The following is a 19,447-nucleotide window of genomic DNA, read 5'->3' as shown; positions in this document are numbered from 1 at the left end:
ATAGAAAAGCTGTTTCGTATCACTTACTCTCCTGTCACTACTACTAGGGTCCAGTTCTTTTCAATTTATTACATGTGAATTAACACTGTTGTTCATAATTCCTTTACCAAATCTAGAAAAAAGAAACTTAGGTGATCAAGCAGGTAAGCAGCCCAGCCTTGCAAAGGACTATTTTAAAAAGAGGAGGGGAGGTATCCCCTCAAGTCTTAGTGCAATTTTAAGCTTTGATACTTGTAGAAGTATAAATGCCACAAACTTACGAAACATCATTTGAAAGTTTAATCGAATTTCTTCTAAACTCATTTAGTTTTGTAAATTTTAAACGTTAAGCGTTTATTGTTTTATTTTTTATTTTTTAAAATTTATGTATTTATTTATTTATGGCTGTGTTGGGTCTTCGTTTCTGTGCGAGGGCTTTCTCTAGTTGTGGCAAGTGGGGGCCACTCTTCATCGCGGTGCGTGGGCCTCTCATTATCGCAGCCTCTCTTGTTGCGGAGCACAGGCTCCAGACGCGCAGGCTCAGTAATTGTTGCTCACGGGCCTTCCCAAGCCAGGGCTCGAACCTGTGTCCCCAACAAGAGAGCCTGCGACAGTGAGAGGCCCGCGCACCGTGATGAAGAGTGGCCCCCGCTTGCCACAACTAGAGAAAGCCCTCACACAGAAACGACCCAACACGCCATTAAATAAATTAATTCATTTAAAAAAATAAAAAATAAAAAAATAAAAGCTTAATGTTTAAAATGTACAAAAGTAAATGAGTTTAGAAGAAATTCGATTAAAGTTTCAAGTGATGTTTTGCCAGTCTAGCATTTATACTTCTGCGACACTGTTCTGGAGTATCCAAGCACACTATATTAAAGCTTAAAATTGTTCTAAGACTTTTGGGACACCTTCTATTTCATCACCGGCTTGTTAATTACTGGACCACCATGTTGGCTGGAATTATGAAAATATCCTTTAACACAAGTATATAACAAAGAGGAAAATCATCACAAAATCAGAAGCACCATTATAGTTAACAAGAAATGCAGCACGGACCCAATAGAAGGAAATAACCTACTTTCTCTGTTTATGATCGCAAACATGCTAATATGCTAATAAGTACTGCCTGCAAAGAATTTGGATGACATGTGTTATTCAGCAGCTTTTTGGTTTAAATTGATTGCCAATAATGACTAGCAGCTTCAATGATATAGTAGGGAGGAAGAACCCTGCAAAACCTAACGATGCTACAACAGTCTGTTCCGAAGTTTGGCTTTGTGAGTTGTTAGGAGTCCCATGTTTTTTTTTGTTTTTTTTTTGTTTTTTTTTTCTTTTTTGTTTTTTTTTTTTCTTTTTTTTTTCTTTTTTGTTTTTTTTTTGTTTTTTGTTTTTTTTTCTTTTTTTGTTTTTTTACTTTTTTTTTTTTTTGGAGTCCCATTTTTTGATGGTAATACTGCACTGATTCTAAAGGAATATGCAGCAGTATGGGACAGTGAGGTAAGAAAAACATAGAAGTTATATAGCTAGTGTCTTTAAAGTCTAAAAATTTAAACTATTAATTAAAAAACGTCACATAGCTCACAGCTATCAGATATCTGTGCGTGGATTGGGAGCAGATATCTGTGCGTGGATTGGGAGCTTTTAGCTTTGGAGTGGTTTTTGTAACTCTGTTTACAATAAAAAGGACAGAAGAGCGTGTTACATTGACGAGGTCCCGTTCTTTCCTATGAGCATAATCTTCGCTTGTCCATGAGTCTCTTAAATTCAATGTCTTTCTTTAAGGTGAAAATACTAACTTTGCTGGTTTCTGAGCAGGAGAGGTGATATTTCTCCAGTCTTTGTTTCGAGGGGTTTATGATGTTACAACCCCTCACTTCTCCCTTAAGAGAGGATGGCATTGGAGCGCCGAATACCAATGAAATGATCAGCGCTGAAAGACCTTCTCATAGCAGCTCTACACACGTCTTTGTATTTGTCGTCACACAATCTGGAAATGGCCTAGGAAAGTCAATCAGGTAGAACATAGGTATAATTAGGGGGGAAAAAAAATGTTCGGACCTTAAAAAAACAAAAAAAGCATCATTGATAAGCCACACATCTCCATTCGTTTAGATAGTTCATAGTTACTGCTACTTTGGATAGCTGATATCTACACTAACTGACAGTTCCCTAAGTTAATAACCTTTAAGGGCTATGATTAGATTGCTGGGGCAAGGGGTAACTTGCCCTAATAACTTAGAGTTACTTAAAAATTGGGTTGCTAATGATAGGCTCCTAATAGCAATATCATCTGTTACCTACACACGTGATCCTTAAACGTAATGGACATACACTTGGGCAAAATCAGTGTTTACTCAGCTATTCAACTTCTCTTCAGTTTTCATTAGTTATTACATACTCTAAGAAAATTTTAATCAGGTAGGTATGTGCTGAAGGTAGGAGAGGTCTAATAACAAGCGCTGAAAGGTGCTATTTCACTTGCACATAAATTATGGTAGAAAAACATCTTATTCTAAAGTACCACCAAGGTACCACAGAAAGTATCAATTTTAAATGTGTTCATTTCAGTCGTGAATTTTGCTGTATACCCACCAAAAATCATAAGCCATAAGTATTACGTTGTTCCATGTACGTTACCATTTATATTAAAAACTCATGTACTTTCTACATCCAGTATCTGAATCCACATTATACCTTCCAAGTATAGGTCTCTCAGGTTAGCCACGGATGCTTTGTCTAATAAACTCATGGGACTGAACTGTGATACACATACACACACACACACACACACACACACACACACACACACGAACTGCAAGCTGAGTAAAAAACAGTTAAGAGGGAATTCCCTGGTGGCGCAGTGGTTAAGAATCCGCCTGCCAATGCAGGGGACACGGGTTTGAGCCCTGGTCCGGGAAGATCCCACATGCCGAGGAGCAACTAAGCCTGTGCGCCACAACTACTGACCCTGCGCTCTAGAGCCCGTGCTCTGCAACAAGGGCAGCCACTGCAATGAGAAGCCTGCGCACCGCAATGAAGAGCAGCCCCCGCCCGCCGCAGCTAGAGAAAGCCCGCGTGCAGCAGCGAAGACCCAATGCAGCCATAAATAAATAAATACATTTATTTATTTATTAAAAATATCAAGACAGTAGAAATAGTCCAAAACATCAATTATATAAAAAAAAAAAAAAGACAGTTAAGAGTGGTAAGTAGATTATGTAGGTACATCTGATTAGGGATACAATTTTAAGAAATTATTCATGTATGGTTATATGTAAGTGTAGAGGTTCAAATGGAAAACCATTAAGAACAGATTAAATATGATTGAAAGTATTCTGTATTATGGTTACAGAAGAGACAATTTTTTTTTTTTATAATGTGGGATCCCTGTATAAACCATAAAAGACACAGGAAATATGATGCCAACGGGTCAATAAGCTCTTCAAACTGTTAACAGCTTTCCATTTTCCTAATCACTGCTTAATATAATTTAGCTACAGGTGTGGCTTCGGTGGCTGACAGAAAACCCCAGTTAGTGATTTCACAGCCTTACCTCTAAGTTCTGTGCTCTTTCTTTGCTAAGAGGAGTGAATAGAACATTCAGGTTGTTGTCATCTGCTAAGGAGCGAAGGTCAAAGTAGTATTTGGCATACACACTGAAAGGAACATTAATATTAAACTGAAGTAGCTCCACGAAGTGCCTTTCCATCTCATTCCTGGGGGAGGAGGAGAAGACAAAACCAACACAGGACAATTTTAGTCAACTGGGCTATCTTCAAAAATACCATTCTGAGCTACTAGGATGGCTCTAAATACTGTTTTGAAACCAATAATGGCTACCCAGCTGGATTAATACCCTAATGTTCAAACAAGGTACAGCTATTTGTGGTCCTTTCTGCGTCCCAGCACTTTGAGTCTGGGACAAGGGGGAAGAGGTCATGGCCCTCTTATGCACTCATGCTGCTGACTCAGGGGCTCATTCTTCAGAGTTCCATTAGTGCAGCTGTACGATTCATGCTCCACACTCACTCACGAGGCCCCGCTCTAGTGATCAGTTGAAAGGAATGATGTATGCTGTTTATTAGCTCTGAAGAACTTGGAGACATTTTCACCGGGCTGGTGACAGGAAGGGGCTTACTGAAGTAGAGACGAGCCAACAAAAGGAGTGGGCACATCACCATGGCAACAAATGGATCCATCGAGAGCCACTGCTATTATCTCTGAGGGGGGAAAACTCTTGAGGCAACAAGGATTCATCTCAAGTAAATAAATAAATAAGCTACATTCGATGGGAAAGGGAATCCCCCCACCCCCACCCCGTGCATGGGGCTGTGTCAAAGGGCATAATGCAAGTTTCTGTTCACCTTAAAACCTTACTAGGGTGACTTGTCGTCACCATGACAGGACAGGATGCACTTTTTAAGCTTAGGAAGGCAGTAAGATTATGTCTCAGCTAGGCTAAACCCACTTTATGATACGACCTCTGATAGAGCAGTTGTTGCCCCCGGTGTTAGGAGAGCAGCCCAGAATGTTCAGACCTACCGCCCCTTGCCAGGACAGACTGCACACGCCCACAGAGGGCGAATTCAATGAAGTGGGAAAGTAGAGTGCTGGGAGCAGGCTTCTGCTATATGACCATATCCAGCCATTTGCTTGCCAAATGTTTAAGTAAATAAATATAAAGTTAGAGTAAATCTTACCACTTTTCACAGCAATCACTTTAGAGAGTTGATTAGATAAAAATGATAAATACCCAAACAAACATGCAAGTGGCTTATTTTACCATACATTTGGTTTCTTGGTTTTAAAGTGTTAATATTTTATCCATTGGATAAATCAACAAATGCTCCATGTTCTCCTGTATGGAGAGCAGAGTATGAGCAGAAATGAGGTTTCTCATTTGTTGAACTTTAAACCTAACTGAACCTACTTCCAAAATTAATTTCCTGTTCATACGGCCAGAAGTCTATAGAAATGTAAATCAGATAATGTTTTGATAATCAGCTAATCAGGACTTAATTTACTACAGGAATAAATGCACTTCACTATCCCTTTTATATTTTCTCCACTAATACATTTTAATTGTGTGGAAATACAGTACTTCATAGGATTAACATGTCTATTAATAGAGCTTTAATCACTGAAGAAAAGCATTATGCCTACAGAATATGCATCTTCTGTGTTTTTTGCTGTTTGTAAATGGCTAGGTGGCTGAAGAGCCTACCACTTACAGGCGCAGCAAACTGTCTGAACAGCAGCTGCTCAGTTTAACTTACTCTTTTGAAGGGAAATATATATTTAACAAGACACAGAGATGTTAGAAAGTTTTAAGGAAAAGCTGATAGACAGCAATTTTTCAATTCAGACTCAAAATGAGACCATTACAAATAGTAGTCAACAGCAGAGGGATGAAACAAATGTGTATTAAACACTTTGTTGTAATGCTTTCCAACTCCCAAAGATCATAAACAAAAGCAGCCTATTATAAACATAACTCCTGGTGATTCTCCGTTCTACACAGAAAAGCGTTGTTTAGAATTAGTTTCTTCATAGCTGGACAGTGCCGCCAATGCTCCTGGGCTCAATGTCTATGAACACCCACACGTTTCCCTGCATGTTCTCGGATGTTGTACCTGGAACCAGAGCCCCAGTCAGCTCAGTTGCAGATTCTGAGAAAATTTCAGCTGCCATCATGGCAGGGATGGTGTTCACGATTACAAATTTTCCTTCCTTCAAGGGACCAGTTTCAAGACTGATGATAGTGTTGGTCAACGTCACTTTAGTTTCTGCAACTTCCAAAAGTACTTCTATTCATTTCAAATTCATTATCTGCTGTTCCACTGTTTGCTAAGATTGCTACCAGCAATATCACCACGACCACCTGGTTTACATGATCACCAAAGTGGGCATTTTCACCAAAAGCCACTTTGACAGCTACTGACAGTCACTGGTCCCTTCTCTTAGTCACAGCTTTCCTCGCTTCAGCTGTAAATATGCACTTTGGTAATTGTGAATTATCTAGGGTAAGGGGCAAAGGTAACAAAAACAAACTCTTGCCCCTGCCTGCCATCTTGATCGGCCTCTGCTCTCCAATATAATCAAGAGGTGTCCTTTCACATTTTCCTGAATGCCACCCACAAAGACAGGTTCACTGTCAAGCGGGCACTTCGAGAGTCTGCTGGAATTACCTCTCTGGCTCATCCTGCTTCCCACCCTTGGGGCCCTTCACCAGAGCCAGACTGGAAGCCTGGCGTTTCATGCCAATGTGAGCGTGCCATCTGTGAGGAGAACCTGCCTAGTTAACTCAAGGCCCCACAAAGTGCTGCTGTGTTTGCTGAGTGCCCTGGGTGAGGCCCCAGGGATGCTTCCCGGACGACCTGAGAGGTAGGTGTTTCCTAACTCAGCAGACTTTAGGGGAGGAGACAGGAACACAGGGATCTGAAACCTTTATATGTGGCTACCTGTACATCATAGTTTCTGTAACAACAGAACCTCAGATAAAAAGGAGAAAAAGACCAGCAAAAGCAAATACACAATGTGTGACTCAGGTTGAAATTATAACCTGTCAGTAGTCTAGAGGCCCTAAGACCTTAACAGTGGCCACTTGCTTCAAAGACCAGGCATGTGCCCCTTAAAAATGGACTGGACCTGGTAGACAGCTTTAAGAAAGCTGTCAAGTTACTTACTGTACCATGTTGCTCTGGTAGTGAGCTTGTAAAATGTTTGGCAAAAACCACCAGAAAAATAATTTCAATTTCTCAAGCAGAATATTACAACAATAACACATCAAGACCTACCAATGAATGAGGGGAAATACAAATTGTTATACTACAGCTAGATAGAAAGAAGGCTGTAATTTTATGTCTATTTCAGCTCTCTGCACAAGGTAACCTTTCTTAAAATGTAACATTTCTTAAAAATGTAAACTTTATGAGAGCAAATGAGGTATTGGAAAATGGTTAGAAAGTTCACGGTAACCTTACAAACTCACATGTCCTCAACTGTAACGTCCTTGAGGATCTGGCAGTCGTCCACATTCCATACAGCCCGATCGTCCCAAAACTCGGAGGCAAGAAGAATGGCTCCCAAAACAATTCTTTTCCAGTTAGTGGGGCAAATGTCGATCTCAGCATAAGTTAAAAGCCTTTCTAAGTAAACCTGCAAAAGTAGAGCACTGATCTTTGATTTTCGTTCAGTTTAAGTGCTGTGATAAGAATTGTTAGGAATGACAGATTTCATCTCTTTTTGACACCCCTTTTATTCCTAGGTTCTACAAAGACTTTGCTCAGCCAAGCCAAGGCCAGAGGCCAGGTCACAGTTGTAAGTCAGATATTTCTGTGAGTCTGATATTTCTACTCTGCCCGTGTGAATTTCCAACCCAATTTTGGTCACAGGAATGAAAGGACATCTCAGCAAAGGGCATTCTAAAGACACGCATTGTATTATTACCTTCCCACTTGTCAAGGGCAGCACATACAGCCCAGTGTCGACTTCAACTGTTCAGTAAATGCTTGAGTGCCTATCACGTGCAATGTTAACTACAAGACTGGTGGTGGTTGCATGGCGATTTTACATAACGCTTGAGTGTGTAAAATTCTGGTAAGACTGAGCACATCTTTACCTTCTCTTCAGAGTCAGTCACCAGTCCTTTTGTGGCATGAACTTGAAGATAAAAACTGGTGGTCAAGAGAGCCTCCCAGTGGCTGCTGCGTGGCACAGCAGGACAGGCAGTACAAAGGGGCTTTACAACTGTCAAGTATTCCCATATTTTAGTGCCTTTTGAAGGAACACACATGCATACAAAGGGTAGTCCTTTTCATAGCCCCAATTTTTCACATCTCCATTATCATTTCATTATTCATTTCTGTCTTACATAATCTGCAGCTTAGTCAATTCTTTTGGTTTTAAGGTGGGAAGACCTGCCTGTGTCTGTATCCCTGGGGCTCCTCTAAACCTGCCGGTTTGTGAGATGATTTCACGGTTTCTTTTACATGTATCAAATGTCTACCCTACAAAGAACTGGATGGAGTTAACAGCTGAGCAAAGATTAGAGAGGTAAGCTGTGATTTGTTGTTACCTCTGTAGAAGAGTGTATATGCCATTTGACAAAAAGAAAAATGTCCAGTTTGAAAGAGTCTGTTTACTCTCTGAAGGGTTATCAAATTGACAGCTCAGATTCGCCCATGCCCGCCAAACTCTACTGTGTTTTCAAACACGGGTATTGAGATTATATGTTCTTAGTGAAATTCGGCTCCCATTGCCCAAAGAACTCAGCACTCTCTAGTACCCTAAGAACGACTCTCCCCGCAAGGTTCAACTCTCTACTTTATGGGACTCATCAGAGGCACTGAAACGACACTGGCAATCTCTCAACTTCCTCTCACCTTTGTACTGGCAAACTTGGTACACGTGCTGATATTCATTTATCCCACTTGCCCTCCTGTCTCGGAGGAAGCGAGATTTCTTTCTTTTCACTGAAGCTAACTCTCCTATGAATGAAGTTGATCCCACCTCACTTCTGCAGAGCACTGTGCCCACAGTTAGTCTCCTTTTGAACAACTTCTCCCTGTCAGAGGCTTCCTCCAGTGTGAATGCTTCCATGTCCCCAGCCTGTCCCCCACTGCCCCTAGACGGCGTCCTCAGGCCTGAGGCCAGCTCCTCATCTCCCATCCTCTCCTTAACCCACTTCAGTCAGCCTCCTGCTGCTACCACTCTACAGAGACTACTCTTGCCGTGGTCACCGGTGCCTTCACACAAACAACCCAGAGCTCTTCGTCCCAGAGCTCCACTCCCCAGGCCTTCCCTCATAAATGAAAGAGCACTGCCACACGCCCAGTCGCTGAGACCAAAAACCTGCACTTGAGTGTATCCTGCTCCAATCTGTTAGGACTTCTTGTTATCTCTACCTTCACTGGTACCCTGACCGCTTTTCTGTCTGTCACTTCTGACTTGTATCGCTGCCACTGCCTAACTTCTCTGCCTCCCAACAGACTACAGTCTGTTCTCCCCAAAGCAGCCAGGAGAGCCTCTTCAATTAAGAGTACTTTATGCGCCTGCTCCAGATCTGCCAGAGGCTTCCCATCAAACAAATACCTTCTTCCCGTGGCCTGCAAGTTACGAGGCCCTGTGCGGTACGGCCTTGTCCTTCCGTGACCTCATCACCTATGCTCTTTCCCTCATTCCCCGCTCGGATCACAATGGCCACCTTGCTTTTCCTTGAACACACAGAACAAGTTCCTGTCTCAGAGCCTTGCACTTGTCCCCTCTGCCCGTAATGCCAGCGTACCTGATCTTCCTCAGTTCAGCCAGGTCCTGGGTTCAAACATTACCTCTTTAAAGAGGCTCTTCCTGAGCTTTCTAGTAAGCCCCTCTAATCACTTTATCCCTTTACCTTGCTTTCTCTTCATGGTTTTTACCACCACTTGAAATAGTCATCTTTTAAAAAACACTCATTAAAAAAAAACACTTATACTTTGCTATACACCTGAAACTAACACAACACTGTAAATCAACTGTACTCCGATAAAAAAAAAAAAAAAAAAAAAAAATTTACGTCTTCCACACTTGCTCCATAAAGGCGAGAACTTTATTTATCCAACTTGTTCTCTCCTCCACCCCCCACATGTAGAAAAGTGACACAGAGTAGGTATTCAGTGACATGGTATTTATGACATGAGCAACTTCTTGGTAGCATTTAGCGTTTGGACCATACTCTCCTTCTTGAACCTCTCCTGGTGTCTCTTAGGGTTCTCTGCTGGGTTTCCTACCACTGTAGCCACTCCTCTGGGGATCTGTCCCTTAAGTGCTGACAGTCTCTAGTAGGATCTATCTTCTACCCACTTTTTATTTTACATACTTTCTCTGCATTTTAACAGCTACACTTAATTCCCTCCCTCTAGCTCAGATTCATGCTCCAATCCCATATATTCAAATGATTACTAGACACTGCCATTCTGCTGTCTCGCAGGTACATCAAGCTTAACTTGGCTACAAAGAAATGCCCCTCTTCCAACCCAAATACTCTCCTTCCTGCATTTCCTAGCTCTCCATATGCAAGCACCATTCCTGCCTCTCTCAAGCATGTGCTAAGCACTCCAAGTGGCCTGTAGCGCCAAGAAAAGGCCTGTGTCTGATCCAGTACCCACTGAGGGGTCTCTTTTCAAAAGGACAAGCCTCCTGTCCTAAATTCTGCCTTGATAGGAGCAGGCAGTGAGTGGCCTAAGTATTCCTTCCCTGCAGACCACGCAGCTGACTTTCCCCCCTACAGGTTTGCTATAGGGAGGAGTAAAACAATCCCAACTACCTCTCACTTGAATATGATTTATTATTCAAATGATAAAATCTTACCATAGGAATTAGGAATGGATGACAAAAAGGTCCTTACACAGCTGTAGCTTAGCAGGCTAACTAGAGTAAAGCCTTCTGAAGTCCTACTGGCACCCTAGTCCTGGGCAACTTCACATGCAGGCAGTAAGAGGACAGCAGGGATGGTTAACACCATTATCCATTATCCAAGGAACAGAGAACTGAGGGCAGTAGTTCTCAGTCAGGACACACATCAGAACTGCCTAGGCAGTGCAGTCTGGGACTCAGCTTCAAACTCCCCGGAACCTGTTTCTGCCTGTGGACCAGAGCGCTCAGTGATTGCCCCGCCCGACCACCACCACACGCGTCGTCTGTGTGTGCGTGTGTGCACTGTGCGTGCGTGTGTCCCCTCAGGTGTGGAAGGAGAAACCAGAAATCTCTCCTGCTGCCTTTAATATCAATTGTTTTGTCATGAGAAAAACAATGGCAACGTTTTAAATCATAATGATGATTAAAGCTCAAATGTGTATACTTTACTTTCTTTTGATAGGTTTCTCTTAATAAAGTTCTAATGATCGTTTCAGGAACCTACTTTCATTTGGGAAAAACAGGACCATACCATGTGTACAAGGCAGAAATTTCTACAGATGCTTTATGAAAGAAAAAATATCTTACCAAAGTTACTACTGCACCTTCAGCAGTTAGCTGTGCGGCACTAGAAAGAGTATGAACAAATCCGTAAATGAATTTGTGTTCAGGATCATGCTCGAAGTATTCCTCTGGAATCTTTTCTCGCTGAAGGGAGAAAAAATGCAATTTAAGTATCCACGGAAGAAAAATACTTAAAAGTACCCTTAAGATAGCAGTCTTCACACTTGGGCCCACGTGCCCCTTAAAATAATTCTGATTGGGTGACATGTCTTGTAGTCTTTTAAATCTAAACAATGGGATCCTAAAATACCACAGTGATCCAGTACTCACCACCATTCATTAAAGAAAAATACAGGCACAACCGCAGAAAATTTATGTATTTCCACGTTCCTCCCCACAGAATTCTAACCAAATGTAAACTATTGGGTTGGCCAAAAAGTTCATTTGGTTTTAAGTAAAAATAAAAGACACAGTTTTCATTTTTACCAAGCATTTTATTGAACAATATATTCACTAACCAAACAAACTTTTTGGCCAACCCAATACTTTTAGGCTCAAAAGTCTTGCTGATCACCATATGTCATACTTTTCTGTAGTCAACTTTGAAAACACATTTCCAGTGTCCTGTAACCATAAGGCTCTAAGAATGTGCTGTCCTGTACAGCAGTCGCCAGCCACGTGTGGCCACAGAGCACCCGGAGAAGTGAATTTTAAAACTTTGTCATTTTAATTCGTTTAAAATGTAAACAGTTTTCTAATTTTCTTCTTAGAGGCCTTATCATATTAGGTTTATTTACAAATATTTATATTGTTTGATGCTATGGAACATCATCCTTTAAAAAGATACATTTTCTGTTACTTGGGTATGTTTACTTACCTGCTCACTATTCACACAAAGTGCAACTCGGTTCATATCCATCAACCCCTTATACAACACGCCTTCGGGAAAATGACTAGACACAACATGGCGTGGGGAAGAAGACTTAAAGGAAGATGAATTTGACTTCGAGCTGGAGGAAGTAATTTTCTTCTAGTAATTAATTTCAAAGCAAATCAGCATGAAATAAACACAACTGTATAAGAGAAAAATACCACTTCAATAAAACTGACACTTACTGTGAGTGGATGTAATCTCTCATCAAAAATATCCAAGGATCTATCTGCAACTCTATAAAATAAGAATGTGCATTTAAAAAATTAATTCAGGACTTACTATCTTAGTAAAATATCGGCTAGGAGTAGAGAGAGGGGTAGAGGAAGCTTAACCTTCAACGAAGCAAACAGTTTTATAAATTCTTCTCCTGGATTCCACCCTTAGAAAGGTTTCCTGACCTATTTTTACTCAGCACATCAAGTTCTGTGAAACCTTTTCTACAACAACCAGCCAGAGTTGCCTCTATAAGCACTGACCCTCCCTAACAGGCAATGCTAGTAAACCAATATATTTTCACCCCTCTAACCTCACACTGGAATATGCAAGAACATTTTATGAAGCAGTGGTGGTGGGCAATAAATTCTTCTCACTTCAATCAATGTGAATATGAGATTCATGGTTTTTTCCCGTTTTTTTCTCTTTAGTTCTTTATATCCTTATTGTGTATTTCTTCTTGTCTCTTTTAAATAGTTTGAGTTAAAAATGTAATTGTCTTTTTATTTTAAAAGAAACCAGGCTTTTTAATTTAAAATTTCACCACACTAATACACTGCGCTCATTTGAACAGCGCTTCTCTAAATGTGGTCTGCAGGCCTCTGGGATTCTCCCCTATCCCCTCCTTCAGGAGGCCCAAGAGGTCAAAACTGCTTTTATAAGAATACTAAGACACTACCTGCCCTTCACATTGTGTGACATTTGCTATGGATGTATAAAAGCAAAAGTGGGTAAAACTGCTGGTTTCTGAGCATGAATCAAGGCAGTGGTACCAAACTGAATTAGAAGTCATTCAATTATTCACTGCCACTTGCAGTTAAAAAATCTGCTTGAAGAACATCCTTGATAAAAGAGTAAAAATTAATAGTGTTCTTAAACCTTGGTCCTTCTTTTTAATATTCTGAATAAGTGGAAAGTATGCATTAAGCACTTTTACATACTGAAATATGGCTGTGTTAAGGAAAAGCACTTGTGACTTGGCGGTAAGTCATTTTTTTCATAGAACACCATCTTTATTTGAAACACTTTTTTCATCGAACACCATCGTTATTTGAATGTACAACTGACACAGTCATTCTTTCAAAAATGAACAAAGTGAGCCTGTCACTTCAAGGAAAATAACTCTAAAGTTATTTGTTGCCAATGATAAAATTCAAGCCATCAAGCTAAAAATATCAGGAGTTTTGGAAAACTTCTACCTTCGATTGTGAACTTGACAACTTCTCAACACTTAAAAGACTTTTCTGGTAAGACTGGTGGTGATACTAACAAAAGTGAGTTTTTGACACTGTCTAAAGAAATGTGAACCAATACTTTCCAAATGACCAATGTATAATATTATAAAGTCAGGTACAGGTAAAAAGATCTACTCAGTATGCATGACAGATCAATGGGTATTAATTTAACATAGTATTTATTACAAGTTCATTGATATGATTTAGAATTCCATTTTAACTAATTTAAGAAACTAGCACATGCAGACTTTTGGTACAGTATCAAAGAATATACCAAATTATCTGAAGGCTTTAAAAATACACCTTTTTCCAACTATATATCTGCAAGCGGCTGGATCTTCTTCATATTGTTTCTTCAAAACAAATGACTGAAGACAGAATAGATATGAGAATCAGCTGTCTTCTATTGAGGAGATACTTTTCTCTCAATATTTTTTGTTGTGGAAAATAGTTATTTTTCATTAAAAAAAAATGACTTATGTTGAACACTGGGGTTCCCAATCAGGGGTGATTTCGTCCCCCAGGGGACTTCCGGCCATGGCTGGAGACAGTTTTGGTTGTCGTAATGTGGAGGGAAGAAGGTGCTACTGGCATCTAGTGAGTAGAGGCCAAGGGTGCTGCTATATATCCTATAACACACAGGACGACACCCCACAACAAAGCATTATCTAGCTCAAAATTTCAATAGTGCTAAGGCAAACCCTGTTTTAACATACAATGGATTTAATTTTTTAAATTCTCAATTTCAATTTCTAATACAGTAAATTATCAATATAACCCATATAAACAAATACTCTTTGGAATGCTCAGTAACCTAAGAATTAAGGGTCCTAAGAGAAAAATAAATGATTCACTTCTATATTGTAATAAAAGCACTCTAATAATAAAAGCTTATGCCAGTAACATCTATAGTTATTACCTAACACTAAACTTGATACCTTGTAAATTAATTAGCTGGAATAACAAGATAGGTTTCAAAAGAGCTCACCTGTTCTTGATGTGGTAATATATTGCTAAGGTCATACTGTGGAGGAAAAAAAATACATTGTCATCACTGATTTTTATCATATCAGGCCTGAAGACATTTTTAAAAAGGGGTTAGCAAGGAGGGAAGACCTTCCAGAGGCCCAGTGGCCCCGAAATCCTCGAATTCAGAACAGTACCACATGGGTGCTTTCCCCCTTGTTTTAGGTTCTTCAGCTTTTAGCAAAATTAGGAGACCCAAAATGCTAGATATGCTGTTAGAAGGCATGTTTTGGTTGATTATTATAATATATAAATTATTACATACTTCCCCTGTCATTTGTCCTTCTACCCACAAAACCTTCTGTCCTGTACAAGTTATATCTATCTATACACATGCTTAAATTTAAGCCATATAGTAGTTTGTGTGTGGGGGTGTGTGTGTGTGGTTTTTTTGTTAGCCCCTGCATTTCAGTTGATTTAGTTCGCTATCCACCTACCCATCCGTTTTCCATTATTTCCCTAAAAGTAAATAATAAAAGTGCTCTATACCAAAATGATTTCAAATCACTTTTACATAATTATTAGAAAATTTAATAGCAAAATTTTATAGCCACAAAACTGATGATAGGTCTAGCTATCCTGAAATAAGCAGTGCTAATAAGACAGCATAATACTACACAGTATCCTATTAATGACAGGTATTTCCAAATTATTTTAAATAAAGTATTAACGAACAGATAGATACAAGTCCTTAGGTAGTCTTTTTTAAGTTACTATATTCCTAAGTTATTCACAGATGTTGTATATTAGGCAACAAAGGGGTTCTCTGGTTAAGTTATATGCTCCCCTTTGTTCTCAGTGTCTAAAATGAAACTCAAAATAATTGAGGGAAGGCAAATCTGAATTTTAGAATAGGTCTATAGAATCTTAGCACTTGTATAAAGGCCTGTAACACCGTTAGCATCAAAGATGGATACTTCTATAGTGCTTCAAAGTTTCATCTTCAAATTGATTTTAAAATCACAGCATTAGAAGTTTTATGATGGAAAGGACCACTGAACCGTAGATGACATTTAATTAAACCACCCATTTTACAGATAAGGGAACCAAGGCTTAAAACTGACTTACCTAAGGTCCCACTAATTATCAGAAGCAGTTCTCTTTCTCCTGCCCTCTAACCAAATAGTGGCTCCCAAGCTCAGCTGCACACTGGGATCATCTGAGAAGCTTTAAAAACTGCCTGGCTTCTGCTTCAAGATGTTCTGATTTAACCGGCACTGGGTATGACTTGGGCATCAGGACTGTTTTTAAAGATCCCCAGATGACTGCAGCGTGCAGCAAAGTTTAGGGATGAATGAGTTAGGGTTAAGATCGGAGAATCACTCGGGATGCTTTTGTCCATATAATCATGCTTCACATCATTCCCCATCTTGTCAACAGGTGTGTGTGCGTGGGTGAGAGAGAGACAGACAGACAGACAGACACACAGACACTGTGTCTTGGAGGCGGGGGCAGGCGGGTGGACTTTGTGCATCCAGAAACATATATCTTGAAAAGTTGCATAAGTGATTCTAATAAGGCTCACCTACCCCACTGAGAACAGCTACCCCACTGAAAACTAACCCCATGATAAACATTTTCAAAATCATTCCTAAAAGCCAATTGGCCCTATTAATTTTCTCAGTAAACCTTTATTTCACCAATAATGAATGTGATGAATGATCATTTCTAAAACTTCATGAGAGCAAATTAAAATTTACTGTACTTCCAAAAATTAGACTAGGTCGGGAAAAAAAAGGATGAAACCTTCTTGTCTGAGCAAGGTAAATCTTTTTTTTTTTTTTTATTTTATTTAATTTTACTTAATTTGGGATGCATGGGGTCTTTGTTACTGCGCGCGGGCTTTCTCTAGTTGCCAAGAGCGGGGGCTGCTCTTTGTCGTGGTGCGCGGCCTTCTCACTGTGGTGGCTTCTCTTGTTGCACGGCACGGGCTCTAGGTGCGTGGGCTTCAGTAGTTGCACACGGGCTCAGTAGTTGTGGCTCGCGGGCTCTACGGCACAGGCTCAGTAGTTGTGGCGCACGGGTTTAATTGCTCTGCGGCATGTGGGATCTTCCCAGACCAGGGCTCGAACCTGTGTCCCCTGCGTTGGCAGGCAGATTCTTAAACCACTACACCACCAGGGAAGTCCCTGAGCAAGGTTTACTTTCAAAGTACTTTTGAATTATATACTGGACATCAGACTCTTTTGAATTCAAAAGAAGCTGCGACTCTAGCCAAAGTAGAGTGGTTTTTGTACCCACAGATTCAGTGTCTTGGCTGAAGAAAAACATTGAGTGATTATGTGATAAGTGCCCAAACTCAGGACTTTAGAGATGGGGCTCAGTTTTTGCTGAAACATGACTTGACTGCAACTATTATTGTAAGCAAGAGAGGAAAGTTACATTATTATGACTGTGAACTTGCTGTCTTTAATTAAAGTAGAAGTTACTGATAATTTAAATAGCTAAAAAAAAAGCTGGCACATTAAAAACCAATTAAAAATACAATTAGCTTATAAAATTAAGACAACAAATAAAATTAAGGATAAGGACATTAATATTTTCAAATAGCATTTCCCAAACTGTGTTCTGGAAAATCAACATTCATATCCTAAGGAGATGTTAATGTTTCGTGGACAACCGCGAGGGAGGAGGCAAGAAGCTCTGCATCCCGTTTGGTTTTTTTCTCTTAAATAAGCTTGAAAGGTTCATCATTAGGGTGTTTTGAAAGTGCATCTCCAATTGTGGACTATGAGGTGCTCCCAGAAATTAAAGAATAGTTTCCATCATCATGACACTGTTCGTGTCTCCTTAAGTATAAGCCTGACCACAGCCATGTTTCCGAAACCTCACCTCTTTTATTGTTCTCTGCTGTGAGTGATACAGTGTGTTGGAGATATATATATATAAACAAAACTTAAATGTGTCTATTAAGTTAAAACCTCAGTTGAACAAATTTCATCTACAAAGAAATTAAGCTTGAGTGTGTATTTCTTAAGACTGGTTTGATATATTCTCCCCCTCTTTGGGGGACAGGAAGGAGAAGTAAAATTTCATACAGAAAGAGTGCAGGAAAAAAAAAAAAGCACAGTGGGATAAATCTGACAAACTCCAATTAAATTTAAATGCAGATTCGCTTTGGTGCCAGCAGGGGACAAGCTGTTCCTTCTTCTAAGAGCAGCTTCCAAAGTAGTGCACGTTGTTTGAGGACTACAACTCATACAGTAATAATTGTCTCTAGAAACAGCCAATCAAAAGCACCTCTCTTTCTCACTGTGTTCAACAATGGCTTAGCAACAGAAACGCGTCAAATAAAGATTTATACTTTTTCTGGGATTTCTTATTTGCTAACTGGCTTTCCCTTCTATCATGCGCTCTAAGATTAAAATGGAAACTGAAAATTCATATTTAGGTCCTTGAAATCAATCTATAGTTGACACCAGTTTTTTAACCTGATCACTGAAAAGGACAATTCAAATGAATGAACTTATGTATGGCTAGGATGCTTTTAGCGATAAGGGGGTCTGTCACTCAGCCCTTGGCAACCTACTTGTACTCACCATTTTACTGTGGTTCTAAGATTAGGCTGGCTGACCGTGCTGTCATCTAGAAATATTGTTGAGCATGAGCTATACTTTTTAGTAAGCTGCCCTGGAGATACCTGAAGGGGAAGGGAAATAGAAGAAAATGTCACAGTAAGTTAAACCTATCAAGTGTGTGTTTTTCCTCGGTTAAAATGTCAAACGATAAAGCATTAAGATTTTTCTTACACTCCATGAACTGCCTGAGTGTGATATCATGTGCAGCTCTATGGGAAACCTCTATACTCTGACTTCCACAGACGAGCTTTGAGAAATGGGTTATAAAATGCTGCCTTGATATAGTACCTATAATCAAACCTGGCAAGCACCTATTATAAATTACCTTTATAATAATGTAAAAAGTTTAGAATAAGATTTCAGGGTTTTTTCCTTAAGCAATGAAATGCAGCTGAGATTTCCTATTTCTATTCATTTACTACAATAAAACGTAATGCTTTATATAATACCGATGTAGGAGCATTTCACTGCAGTAAATGAACACCAATAATAAATGTTCAGGAGACAGTGTGACGAAACAAACGTTTTCCAATCAGAGGCTGGGCATGCCAGGGCTGCTCTATCACTAAAAAGCTGGGGGCCATAAGTCTCTCTGGGCCTCAATTTCCTTATCTGGAGGACAAAAAGGTACTGCTTAAAGATTCTCTCGCATCCAAAAAAAACGGATAAAACAACTCTGAGAATTTAACTTCTCACTTCATGTTTAAGTAAGACTGCCATTACATTACTCAAGTGAGAACCTCAGAGAATACTTGCCATTCATTTCAAAATTGTACTAATTCTGTTCTACGTGTTATTTGACACTCCTGCCTCACCCATGCTGCTCTCTGCCTGCAATGCCTTTTTCTTCCTCCTGTCCCAGCAAGCTTGACCCCATCTGCCTCTAGGATCCCTTTGCCAGCAGGCACACCACAAAACTTCTCACTTTCTGCACACTCACACATCTAATTTACCAACTGTTCCATGGTCTCAGCTGCTTGCATAGTACCACCCTCTTAAGTAAACAAGCTTCTCCAGGTTAGGAAGATTCTTCTCCTACCACCAGCTACTGAGCACAGAATCTGGGACAAATTAGGATTCGACAAGTGTTTGAGAAATTATTTAAGATCAGTTACAACTGGAGGTAAATCTTACTAAAGGTACAAATTCGTGAGAATTTATCTACAGTGGTGTTGGATAGGTGACAAAGAACTTTTTGAGACCCTCTAGAGAATGAACTATCTTTAAAACACTTTAGAAGTATCCATTTATTTGTGAAGAGCCCATGAACACGGCAATAGTCAAATACTAAAATGGCCTAAACTATGTTAGGACAACTCTGTTCCTTAAAGTAAGGCCAATAACCAAATCCCAATCACTGAAAGCCACTGGAAGGAAGAGTAGCATTCTTTAATACCACAGAATACGAACAATTTTAAAGCTGGGTTTTGGTTTTGGTTTTTGTTTGTTTACTAATTCAGATGAGCCTTCCTTCCTCCTATTCATATAAAATAGTTTTCACCATGCTGTCACACTCTCCCATC

At 39.9% G+C, this 19,447-nt stretch overlaps 1 protein-coding gene and 2 long non-coding RNA genes across 3 annotated transcripts in view; 1 reads left to right on the top strand and 2 right to left on the bottom strand.

Annotated features, from left to right (window-relative positions):
• Positions 1 to 630: 630 nt before the first annotated feature.
• Positions 631 to 19,447, top strand: part of LOC309663120 — a 287,678-nt gene continuing 268,861 nt past the window's right edge. Inside the window, exon 1 of the long non-coding RNA XR_014265118.1 lies at positions 631 to 1,301. This is a non-coding gene — a long non-coding RNA (uncharacterized lncRNA). The remainder of the gene's footprint in view (positions 1,302 to 19,447) is intronic.
• LOC309663121 lies at positions 1,060 to 1,556 on the bottom strand. Its single transcript, XR_014265119.1, has 2 exons — positions 1,397 to 1,556; positions 1,060 to 1,332 (listed from the first exon to the last, which is right to left on the bottom strand). It is a non-coding gene; the product is annotated as an uncharacterized lncRNA (long non-coding RNA).
• The window catches only part of LOC309663115 (cyclin-Y-like protein 1), a 33,852-nt gene continuing 15,963 nt past the window's right edge, over positions 1,559 to 19,447 (bottom strand). The window contains exons 4-10 of the mRNA XM_082466535.1: positions 17,886 to 17,986; positions 14,309 to 14,344; positions 12,055 to 12,106; positions 10,963 to 11,082; positions 6,974 to 7,140; positions 3,536 to 3,698; positions 1,559 to 1,980 (exon numbers count right to left, since the gene is read on the bottom strand). Coding sequence (XP_082322661.1) covers positions 1,864 to 1,980; positions 3,536 to 3,698; positions 6,974 to 7,140; positions 10,963 to 11,082; positions 12,055 to 12,106; positions 14,309 to 14,344; positions 17,886 to 17,986 — 756 coding nt within the window. The 3' untranslated portion in view covers positions 1,559 to 1,863. The remainder of the gene's footprint in view (positions 1,981 to 3,535; positions 3,699 to 6,973; positions 7,141 to 10,962; positions 11,083 to 12,054; positions 12,107 to 14,308; positions 14,345 to 17,885; positions 17,987 to 19,447) is intronic.

The sequence above is a fragment of the Balaenoptera physalus genome (assembly GCF_965194825.1).
Source record: "Balaenoptera physalus genome assembly, chromosome: 6".
Classification (NCBI taxonomy): Eukaryota; Metazoa; Chordata; class Mammalia; order Artiodactyla; family Balaenopteridae; genus Balaenoptera; species Balaenoptera physalus.
The sequence above is the reverse complement of the archived record's forward strand: the minus strand, read 5'-3'. Positions and strand labels throughout refer to the sequence as shown.